The sequence below is a fragment of the Centrocercus urophasianus genome, unplaced genomic scaffold, assembly GCF_019232065.1.
Source record: "Centrocercus urophasianus isolate 14NV4802_14NV808 unplaced genomic scaffold, USGS_Curo_1.0 seq_22, whole genome shotgun sequence".
Taxonomy (NCBI): Eukaryota; Metazoa; Chordata; class Aves; order Galliformes; family Phasianidae; genus Centrocercus; species Centrocercus urophasianus.
In genome coordinates this window covers 12,301,056-12,313,687 of record NW_024884778.1, presented here as the reverse complement: position 1 = coordinate 12,313,687, position 12,632 = coordinate 12,301,056, and the positions used below count along the sequence as shown (strand labels likewise).

Sequence of the window (12,632 nt, the reverse complement as noted above, 5' to 3'; positions counted from 1 at the left end):
GTTTGGCTTCGTTGTTTGGTCTTAGGGTGGGCTGAAATGGATATCTTGAGTTGTGTGAAATCTTTTATCTGTGTTGTTGCACAACACAGTATGAAAGTTATTTGTTTCTGTGGATCTTGTTCCAGACTGCTTTGCTAAAGAATAAATATGCAAAATGCTGAAATAAATGCAAACTACTTGCATAGGTTTAGAGCCACATCTCCTCATATTTTCAGAGTATGGATAGTATCTGATTATACAAGATAAATCAGCAGCTATCTGTGATTCTTCTTGGTTTGGCCCACTCATTCTGTTTTATGCTATGCCAAGAAACAACTAGACTGGCAAAATAACGTAAATTAATAAAGAAAATAAATGTAAATAAATAATTTAATACTACTAATAAAGTAATAATAATGTGTCCTCAGGTGTTTAAATTATAAGAATACTTAAAGCAGGCTAAGGTTTTAAGAGGAGATCGTAAACCATGTTAATTCTTCTCCCTCCTTTCTTCAGTGAAACACAGGCTATACACAGATTTAACCCTCTATACTATAGCAGTGCAGATATCACATCTGCAATGTGATAATGATTTCCTATGGTTGCATGTATGGATATGGTACTGTGTAATGTTAAGAAATACCAGAAAAGCTGAATGTCGTCTTCTGCTCAAGTAGATGAATTTTGTAGTAGGTTATATAAAAATTGAGTACTCACAGCTTTGAACTAAAGGAGAAATCTCTATTTCAAAAATCTCCTGGCCCAGGGATTAACAGATCTGTATCAGGTATTGCTGGCAAAGTCAGCAGTTAGTAACAAGCCTTTTTATTGAAGATCAAGAAGCAAATTCATTTAAATATGAAATTCTACATGTCCTAGAAAAACTGCAGAACTGAGTTCAAATTGCTGTGAAAGTTTGTGAGAAGTATGTGGAGGTTTCCTCTAGATTGAGAAAATTCTGGAATGCCTTTTTATTCCTTCTGCTCTGAAAGAAAGTTTGATAAGTTTAAAAAAATTATCCCTAATAATACCGCAATATATTCTACAAAAAGACCAAAACCGTTTAACATGTGCTTGAAGCACAAGCTGAGTATTTTACTGAAGCTGAGAGTTGTACTAGAAGTCTTACTACCCAAATGTGCCAGTTTAAGCAGCAAACTCTTCTTGAATGGCTCCACGTGTTGTATCACCCTTTTTTCGGTTTTTGTGAGTTAGGAAGATGTTTGCTATTTGGGGAATTCCTTTGGGAACTGAAATGATTTTGTTCAGTAAATTTTTCTATCTAGTAGTATTTTTTTAATATATGTAAGGGAAAATAAAGTATATAATGCAGATAGCATTTTTCTTATTGTGCTTTTATTTGTATCTGTACAAGCACTGGCAAATGGAACACATCTAGGTTATTCTTGTTATCCACAGAAAACTGCCACATAAAATATTAATTCTGCATAACTGCATAATTCTTTTTTTTTTTTCCATAAATAGCAGATTACTTAAAATATTCTACAGTGATATTCGCAAGGAGAATTAGATACTGCAAGTGCAAATAGTGTCACAATTTGGCAGGGTTTCAGAAGGGTGACAGAAGGGTGAGTATAGATTAGATTAGTATAGAATATAGATATATACATTTTCCTTCTTCCTCTTTTGATTCTGTAGAATGAGACTGCTGAGGGACTTGAAACATCTTTCTGTGACAGTATGGGCATCCTTTATACTCTGCAGCATAATAATGATAAAGATATTGGGTGAAGATACTGGGCATCTGTCTGGGTTATGATGTGGCTGGGAGCCATGCAAGCTGTATGTCTGTAGAGATAGTCTGGTGCTGAGAAGTCTGGACTATTTAATTATAATATTAAATTAATGAAAAATAATTACTATTTAATAGAAATTGGGCAGAATGAAATTGTGCTACTTAAGTACAAGCTCTGATAGAGTAGGAACTTGTGATTCATCTGTTTGCTGATAATGATAGATCTGGAAAAAAAGGGCAGTATTAATACAGCATTTAGAACTATGTATTTTGCTGTTATATGTGAGATATTTGAAATGATCATGACTGAGAAAAAAACAGCATAATTCTTTATTGCATGTTGGCTGACTACAGACTGCTTGGTATCATGTAAGAAAAAGCATGCCTTTGTTCTAGCTTCCAAAAACAGCTACCAAAATCATGCTAAAAGCCCAGGCTTAATCAGGAAGTACACTGATTGAAGAACATGCTAAAAAAAAACAAAAAACAACAGAAGGTGTGAAAGCAAGAGAAAGCTTGGAGTAGTGATTGGTGTGCCAGTGTGTGTTACAGGTTTTCAGTGTGTAGTGTAGTACTGGGATATTTTTTTGTATTTCAATAGTATGGAAGGCAGTTTTTACTTTGGTCTATAGTAGGAGTTGCTTTGCAGATTTTGCATTACTATTTTGCAGTGTCTGTCAGGAGATGGACTGGAAAGCAGCCTGAAGAGAAACTGCAGCTAAAAGTATATCATTTAGTAGTCGAATGAATGGCTATGATGCTGGGATGCACAGAGGACATTCCCAGTGACTCTCAAGTGTTTCGGTTGTCACTGCCTTGTGTTTTCATATTAGCTTTGGAATAATAGACGTGTTGGCAGGCTCTCATATATTGGAATAACACTGATGGGAATAAAATAATTAGAAAAGCATGCAAGTCTGCTAAAGAATTTTTGCATAAATCCCTTTCTAGAATTTTGGTTTGTTTTTAAACATTTAACCAGCTACTTTGTAGATGTAAATATTCTACATATCCAGCAGTAGGAAATAAGTTTCTCTGGGTATATACTTCTTTATAGTTAAGGACTGAGTCTGACACAGCACCTCAAGAATAACTTGATGAAATTCTAATTAAAAGCTCTTCCCTTTGCAGCAGTAATTATGTAATTAATTAATTAGTGCATTGTTAAGCAGTGCACTGTTCACATGAATGGTGATGACAGATGTCCGTTGTGGAACAGGTTGCAGCGATCTGTGTATATGCGTATGTTGTACAGACAAAGGAATGGTGTTAAATTGAAGAGGAAGTCGATCAAATTCACAGCCACAGCAGAAATGAGGTTTTGCAGTGACCAAGAACCTTGTGTAAGCAACAGTCAGAAATGAATTGTTGGAAAACTTTTTTTTTAATTCTTGTTGAGATGGAGGAGCAAGTGAGTAAATGCATACGTTAATCACTGGAAATGCTGTCCCTGATTGTTTTTGGCTTAACTTCATATCTTGTCTGCTATGGATGTTCTGATTCACTTAATGTCTGGGAAAGAGTGAATACAAGTGGAGCTTAAATGCAAAGGCTCTTTGATCTGTGGTAACTTCCAGATTAGATCAAATTAATAAGAATTAAGTGAAGATCACATCTTTACAAGGGATATCATAGAGTTTTTGAAGGCATCAATTAATCTGACCTGCATTGAAAGGTTTAAGATTTAAACAAGTCGATTTTCAATTAAATCACTAGAGTATCAATAGTTCTGTTAGATCTACTGAATGCAAATGAGGCTGTTCATTTAAATTCTTAAGATGCTTCTGAAAATGAATCTGGACTGTCTAACTTCAACCTTGAAAGAAAAGCGGAGAATTCTTTCAGGATCTATCACAGCTTCATGTATCATTGTGCAGTGAGTTATTTTGCTTGACTTAAATTCTGACTCTTAAATCCTGATGTATTCAGGATTCAAGCTCACAGACTTTTTAGCGTAGTTATTTCGCTATTAACCTTCCAAAATGTGTTAGCCAATGCTTCAGTTATTTGTCAAATCTTTTGTTTAATATGTAACAAAGAATTGGGAATTGTGACTGAGATGCATCAAATCCAAACCCTTAATCTCTTAATATTATCCAGATTTCAACTTGAAGGGTATTTATGCCAGCTAGTGTGTATAGTACACATTACCTCCACCGAAGCTGGCATCTGTTCCATTGAATGCTCCTTTTAAAAATTCTAAACCTCTGAGATATTAAGAAGCATGACAAAGAAAAATGTCTTTGGTCAGTTTTTAAAAATGAACTGAATCCAATTGTTCTTGCTTTATATGCATGCTTCCCTCCAGTTCTAAATCATTACATTGTATCTTTCAAAGCTTTTAATTAAATTTTCATAATACTTCTTATTTTTCTGAATAGTATAATGAAGAACTTCACTATGTAGAACCGTGTCTGAATGGAACATTGGTTCAAGCAGACAGAACCAACAAAGAGGTAAGGAATGAAAGGAACAAAACAACAGAGAGGCTGCGTTGCCTAAAATGTGCTGTGATGACCTTTTCCTAGTATAATGGATTACATTATTGCAATTAATAAATTAATTATTCTACTTTTGACATTTCTAAGGAATCATGTGCGACTCAGTATGAAGAAAAATATTTATCTAGCTATTTAGATTGATTAATCCTAATTGAAAAATACAGAAATTACTGAAAACACACTTAAAAAAAAAAAAAAAGACTGAGGAATAGGTTGTGTTCTTAAGTCACACTAATACTAAAGTTGAAACAGATATTATTCTATATGAATTGAAAGTGTGACTATTCCAAACAGACATGTCAAAAGAATAATGTATTAATCCAAGAAAATCCAATGTGTGTGCAAATGCATTATATACTACTGACTTTTTTTTTTTTTTGAAATAAAAATACATTGTTTATTGAAAGTGTTCTTTGAAGGACTATCACATAATGAATCTACAGTTTAAAGCCTGATTTATTGCCTGCCATTCAAGTGCAGTTGCTCTGTAGAAGCAATACTGCATTGCATGTCTTAGAAGGTTAAGATAGGATGGTTGGTACCAAATAAAATTATTAAATTCTGGGTTTAATAAGATAGTAGAAAAGTTCTTGTATATTGAAAGGCTGTTAAAGCCATACCTGTAACTACAGAACTTCTCTGGTAATGAGTGTTGCTTTTGCCTAGATGATACAAAGCTGCTGCCGTGTCTTAAAAGTTTGTCTGTGTCTTTTCTACCAAAGACAGACCAAAGGGTTTCAGCTCAGCACTGAATTGTACTTAGGGTTCAGCTTGACAGTTCATTTTCACTAAAACAGTCAATGAGGCATTGCAGGAAGTAGCAAATATAGCAATGAAAACACATTTCTAAGTGTGTCTATCTTAGATCTTTTCATGTATGCCAAGATGAAATTAAGTTGGTCTGGTCCTGCGAAACTTTATTGTACTACTCACATGGGTTCTTCTTATTTCACCTAAATATACACCGACATTCCACAGGAATTATTCTTCAGGGGCTACTTCGTTAATGTGCTTGATGTTCTTCACTTTTGATTTTTAGGATATCTACATAGAATTTGGTTGCTGAATGGAGCAACGTGAATTGTTGCTAATCATTTCCTGTTGAAGGCCCTTGTTTGTGAACTGTTATGTAGTTTTCTAAAGCAGCACTTTATTGAATTAACCATATGAAAGCTCTGCGTGTTCTAGACTAAAAGCTAAAGATTTAAATATATTCCCAAGATGTATTGTCTGTAATTAATTCAAATACTGATCCTTCCTTCACTCTGCAACTGATCAGAATGCTGATTAATATATACCCATATGTTACTTAATGGCAGATTTATTTTAATTGAAGTAAATAAAAAGTTTCTGTGCTACTTAGATGATGCTCAGATTTTATGAGCTAAGTACAATTTCATGTTCTTCAGAGTAAGCTTCTACATCCTTTCCAGTTAAGTACTATTTTTTTTAATCTGATGTCAGTTTGTGTTTTGCTTTGCCTTTAAGTTGAACAATATATTCAAGGGTTTGGAGAATAACTAAGTGTCATCTTTTTCCATCTTGACGGTTATTGATATCTTTCCCTTGAAAATAAACTTGAGATAGGTAGCAGGTCATAGTTGTATGTATTTTTCCCTTCCCTTCCCTTCGCTCTTTTCTTTTCCCACAGCCGTTTTAGTGAATTAAGGTGACAAGTTGAGTTTACTCACTTATTTCTTGATTCATGTAATAAAGGAGCCCAAAAGAGAATTTATGAACCTGAATTGTTTTATTAAATAAGTAAAGTAGCAACAAAGCGAAAGCATGAGTAATATACCTTTGTAACATTCAGCTTAACCAAATAACTATTTTGGAAAGACATACAATTTTCATTATAGTTGGGATAGTGAAAGTAGGAAATATTTTTTCAAATGCCCCATCACACTCATGAGAGTGACTTGATCAAGATCACTCCTTGATTACAGCATTATTATCTGTCTGCTGCATTGCAGTAGATTTTTAAAGAGCGTAAAGTAGTTATATATCATTATATAATACATAATAAATATAAATTTATAATAAATAATTTTAAAACTTAAGATATTCATACATTTTTACTGTGGAAAAGGAAGAAGAGCTGGATAATAAATAGGTTTTCACCTAAATTTCCAACACGTTAATAATAAAATTTTTAAAAAATGTTTTCTTTTGATAAGGAGTGAAGATGCAGTGATAAAAGTGATGATTCTAAGCACCTAAATCTGTTCCTTGCCAGCTTCAAGAACTGCACATACTGCAGTTTTGAGTTGTAAATCTTTGTGTAACAACTTCATTTTTTTTTTAAGGTTGGCTTTTTTTAATACTGTCAACAATCAACAAGGAAAAGTTACTTATGTTTAGAAACATCCACTGGTCTTGATCAAGTTTTTTTGTTTTGTTTTGTTTTTTCCCAAAATCTTTGATTATATGAAAGCTTATGTTACAGCTTTCTAAGCAGTGTGGATATAATCGAATTTCTGTCAGCTATAACTTCTGAAAGCATACTCCTTTTGAGAAGCCTGACTGAATCAAGTCAATTTTTGTATATTTAGAAAAGGCAAACTTATAACTTCATGTATAACTGTGATGTGAGTGGCATTAATATATATACACCACAAGTTCTACCAAGACACAAAGCAGACATCCCCGTCCAAGGCTTCTTCCAATGTATAGTGTTTCTGCTTTCATTTTTACAATGAAAGACTATAGTAATTCGGTTTTGAATTATAATTTACAAGTGATATGGCAGGCATCTGCTTCTTTCAACTTTTTTTTTTTTTTTTCCAAAGCACAGCACTATTTTTTGTGAAAAAAAGTATACCTGCCTTGGAGGTTTTCTTTGGAGGTGTGGAGATGTACTTTCAGAATTTTGTAATTATTCTTGATTTGCAGAACTTTCTTCAAGTTCTCTTTATCACAAAGATTAAGTCTGTATGTACACTGGGTAGCATAAATGAGGTAGAAATGAATCTGTGACCCTAAATGTGGCTTAGTAACGTAAAGCATGTAATATGAATTTGAATTTTACCGAACTAACTTATAATTTGGCATTAGCATTAAACAGCTGCTACCTTGAAGTGTATCAATTTGCTATACATATATTTAAAAAAAGAGTGGGAAATAGTTCAGACACTGTTCTGTCACCGTCTGCACTTTCTCTACAAATTACAAACATGTGGAACTGCCTATTTTAATACTGGTTTTCTTGGGCCAAGAGGTTTTCATCTTTGAGGAACTCCATGTTGCAATTTACCTACCCCAAAGGAATCGGATGACATTCTGATTTAGTGTAACTCCAGATTTAAAGTAACAATATTACAATATGCATTCCTTTTTTATATGTTTTTTTAATATGCTATATATGGGTTGAGGACATTTCTCTATAAGCGTTTCCATATGAGATATATCATCTTCTAGATGTACACATAGGCACAATAACTCCAAACTAAGTTGAGAACTTACCCGTGCGTAAATTGGAAGACAAAAATAGACAGGCGTTGCATTTAATTTCTAGTAAACTTTTACTAGATGCAGTTAGCAGAAAGTAAATAATTAGAAGACTAATGCAGTAACAAGACTGGGTGAAATTCCCAATAAGGGGTTGGTAAATACAAAATTAGCATATTTATTATTATTTAAGCATGCTTAATAGTCTATTTATCTGTCTTAGGTCTCCAAAAAGGATTGCTGACTGCATTACTTAGCTGTAAAAAAAAGAACAGCAAAATCCGATCCAACCCAAAACAAAACAAAAGAAACAAAATTCACAACACCAAAAATGGAAAGGCTCACATTTAATTCAAAAATTAAAAATCGATTTTAATTTTTTTAACAGATGAATAGCCATTCTGGACCCTCATAACTTTTAGCTAGCATCAGACCATTGAAAGTGGCTCTGAAGTTTTCTGTTGCAGCTCCAGGCAACTAATTTGTTTAACAGGGAGCTTGTTTTTAATTTGCTATATTGAATCTTGAGTTCTTTGACCAACAAATCAGCTTCCAGCTTTTCATATCTGGTATTTGTTTATATGAAAAAAAACAAAACAAAAAAAAAAATCAGCCTACCAACACAACATGCTAAGGAAAATGAGTGATTGGATAATCATCAACAGCATGCTAACCTGTAATTGCTCTAGCAACTAATCTTAAACAAGATGCTTATATTCATTTTACAGATGTTAATGCAGATTTATCAACTGTTTGTGTGGGTAGACTTCCCTGTGAGGTACCAGTAAATGTCACTGTCTCTTTTTTTCACTGCTTTATATATTGATGTAGTTCCTCCTCACAAATCTGATAAGTCATTACTGAGTATATCTCAAATATTAGCATGCATGGATGAAAATAGGAAATAATAGTTATAGTGCAAGTCTGTGCAAGAATTAGTAACATAAAATCTGGAGAAATCTTTAACTCATTAACAATATTTTTCTTTAGGAAGTTCACCTTTGTCAAACAATAGTATTGTAGTTAGGTGATGTAAATGTATAAATTATAGTGCTGGTATCAGATGTGAACTTTTCCTATGTGGAATCTGTAGAAAATACTTTATTCGTATATGCTTAGACTTTTAGACTAACTATGGTCCTGCAACCCCGTCTAATTATGGCATTCTAACCAATGGTAAATTATTTCTAGTAATCTCAAATCAGATAGATTAAAAGATAACTGTATAGTGGACTGCAAATATTGAGTAGCATCTTGTCAAAAACACAATATTATTAAAACCAAATAATAGGTTTTAATTAAAATGTTGAAAACTTTGTATAATTGGGAATTTAAGCATAACTCAAGCTACTGATGCAGAAGCCCTACAATCAAGAAAAAATAAGATTGCTTTAACAAGGTAAACAGTAAGGTAGAAGGTGGATGAGGAATTAATTTGTTCAGATGCGTACATCAGTTAGCTTACCAATATTCCTGAGTGAAACCTCATAGATACATGGAAGGACCTTATGTGGGCTGATAGACATGAGTGGATTTTTCTTTACTCTCTTTGGGTTATCTTAGAACCCTCGAATACCTTAGATTGGAAGGGGCCTTAAAGATCACTGAGATCCAAACCCCTGCTATGGGCTGGTTGTTACCCACCAGCTCAGGCTGCTTAAGTCTCCATCTGGCCTGTCCTTGAGCACCTCCACAACGCTGTGCCAGTGCCTCACCATCCTACAAGGAAAGAATTATTTCCTAAAATCTAACCTAAATTTCTCTTTTAGTTTAAAGCCATTCCCCCTTGTCCTGTCACTATTACGCTGCGTAAAAAGTATTGGAAGGCTGCAATGACATTTACCCAGAGCCTTCTCTTCTGCAAGATATGTATTTCAGCTACTTCTAAAATGATTGTAGATACCTCTACAGCTGAACACATCCATGCTTCTTTACTGTAACTAGACGCATCTTCTTCTGTTGAGCTCTGGCCCTATAATTTTGTAATCAGACATCAGAGTCTGATTGTCATAATTGTGTGCCTAATTTGCATTTAGAATTACCAAGATTATGCATGTCAATTAGATATTTGAGTTCACAATTAGATATTGCACGTTATGGTAATTGCACATTGAAATTAAACATACAGTTGCGGGCAAATGCTTATGCACACTGTTAGTTGAGATACTGAGTTCAAGCTTTAGATAATTCAAATACAAGGTCTCCAATATGACAGTAAAGCGAAAGTGAGATGGACCAATAATATTGCTTATGCAGTTTGGTATTAAGTAAGCTTTTTAAAATGAAAAGATTAAATTAAAACATGGTCTTTCTGAGTTTTTATGAGCAAGCAAACCTGCTTTCTGGGATCTGTTTCGTTTATGGAAGTTACTGAAAGTAAAATTGAGGAGTTTGTTATCTCATTCCAAAGTCATCTATTGTTCTTTAAAATGATGATTCAGTGGTTTAGCTCCTGTCCTGACGTTTTTTACAGTAGTACATGGTTGAATTATAGCTGTCTTGCAGGACATCTGTAAGTTACTAAATTATTGGATGGCAGTTGCAGATACCTGTAAGCAGGTTATCCAGAAATTGTGACCGACATACCAGGTTGAAAATTTGGTATTCTCATATTGAAATGATGCAATTCTTTAAAAAGGCCTTGGCTTTCTAATAACAAAAGGAGCACTATAGCATGGCTGGTAAGTGTGCAGCAGTCTGCATGTGCGGAAATGCACTAGTCCATTTTCATTGTTTACAGTGAAACAGCCTGAGCTAGATAAAGTGTGGACTGTCTGAGGAAGTTAGTCTTTGTGTTTCCTGTAAAATGAAACATGATGTCTTTCAGTGTGGTTTCAATTAATGCCACGCACTCAGAGCGTCTGGTGTGATAAAGAAGGAAACAAATGTTAATTGGAATGTTATGCAGTTTTTTAGTGGACATACACAGTGCTGAAACTCTTGGGGGGAAAAAAAAAAGATTTAAAACACTTCAAAGATAGAGAATGGAGTCAATAAAAATACACATTCATTTTAGTCACTAGACCTTTTTGAAGAACCACCTTGTCTAGCATTCATCTGTTCAGAAGCCTGGGGACAGCAAACAATTATTTGTTAAAATTCATACTGCATGAAATGGATTTTTAACATTTTTACAATTTTTATATCAAACAAACATTACTATTTTCAGAATGTGTGTTTGTATATATATGTAAAGAGAGAGAGCACTGTAGCAAGAGAAAATATTTATTCTTCTGACATATAATGTGAACTGACTATACACTGGAGATTTTAGTATTTATGAGTGATTTTTGCTAATCTGTTTATTCTGTATTTTCATACTTGATAATGTATATGCTTTGTAGTAAGTTTTCCACAGTGCCTACTGCTGAAATACTCAAAGATTTTACGCATAAGTCTAATTTTCAATAACAAAGTAATTCTCGTTTAATTATGAAGCAGTAAAGTATTTCAGAGAGAAATGTGTTTTGTGATAATTATTTAACATGCAAGATTTACAAAAAGGTAAGATTGGAAACTTATTTCCATGACAAAATTTGGTGATTTTCAATTTTCTGAAAGCTCTGTTCTGGGGTCAATAATTGTGTTATTGGAAGCATCTGTGACAACTGTGAACTGGTCTTAGTCTCATGGATCTTAGAAAGACAGGCTGTAAGCACAGACTGCTCCCACAGCTTGAAAACTTCTGGTCAATGCTTACACTGGATGTTTTGAAATAGTTTTGGACATCAATGGAACAGAAGTGAACTGCTTGTTTTCAACATTTTACTTACCAGCAAACTACTTTTTCTGGTTTAAAATCATCAACTATATGTGAAATTTGTTTTGAAAGGATGTTTCTTGGAGAATTTTATAAATATATTTTAGTTTTTGAAGAATTTCTGTGAACAATTTTAAAATGATGTATGTTTAAATATTTCATTAAAAAAGATATGTGCACTTTCTAAGTTTCTGTAAAGCTTCATTTGCTGAAAAAGTCCTGTTTCTGTCTGTATGCGTAGAAGTCAGTGGTCTGGGAGACTCAGTGCAAGTCAGTTGTGTTTTGAAGTAGTGATGGAAAGCACACCGTGTTGTGCTGCTGACAGGTGACGTAGCCCTTGTCTGGGAAACTGCTTTCTGCATCGCTACTCTCAATTTCCAGTCTGTGTTAACTGAAGTCAAGAATATGCCTATATTTTATGTGAGCTTATACCTAACTTTCAGAGGTATTTTGAAGTAGGATATGGAATAAGAAGAGGTTAATGCATTTCTTGAACGTTTGGATATTTTATATTCATTCATGTTTTTATTATTATTTGTAAAAATACGAAGGGCGTGATGTAAGGGGACAATAGGATTTTAATTCTTCTGCAAACATAATTAGTTTTCTTAGATATATATTAATGTTTTGACATGGCTAATGAAGTGACAAACTTTCCTCTTACTATCTTATTGAACTGACCTTTTTATCCATCTGTGGGATCTTAAAAAGTGCTTTCCTCGTTTGTTTTTTTTTCCCCACTACGTGTGTCTTCATTTTCTTATTCCAAATCGTTATGTTTATGAATTATAATTATAATATAAAACTGTGATTTGTATTACTATGCAATAGTAATAGAGTTTACTTAAGTTAGCTGTGTTTAAGTTGGCAAAAAGAATCGTTTTGCAATTTAGTTATGTAGAGATTTATGCTATTGCTTTTTATTTAGACAAATAAGACTGTGCCTTTTGGCTGTTCAAAGCATTGAGCTGCAATGAACTAGGTTTACTAGGTCACTGCGGACTAATTGTTTTGAAAAAGCAGCCTGTTTTTGTGGCAGTAGTGTATGCTTCAGAATAGCCTAGAGCTAGGATGTAAATTTTCCTCATTTTGACAGACTGAAATTTATTAATGAAATAGAAAGAACTCTGCCTTCCAATATGCAGAGTAATATCTTTTTATTCTACAAAAGAAGATATGTATCCATCAG

The 12,632-nt window shown here is 33.6% G+C and overlaps 1 protein-coding gene across 1 annotated transcript in view; it reads left to right on the top strand.

Moving 5' to 3' along the window:
- CACNA2D3 (calcium voltage-gated channel auxiliary subunit alpha2delta 3) overlaps nucleotides 1–12,632 on the top strand; it is a 397,031-nt gene that overhangs the window by 183,742 nt on the left and 200,657 nt on the right. Inside the window, exon 9 of the mRNA XM_042823539.1 lies at nucleotides 4,117–4,191. Within this exon, the coding sequence (XP_042679473.1) occupies nucleotides 4,117–4,191 (75 nt within the window). The remainder of the gene's footprint in view (nucleotides 1–4,116; nucleotides 4,192–12,632) is intronic.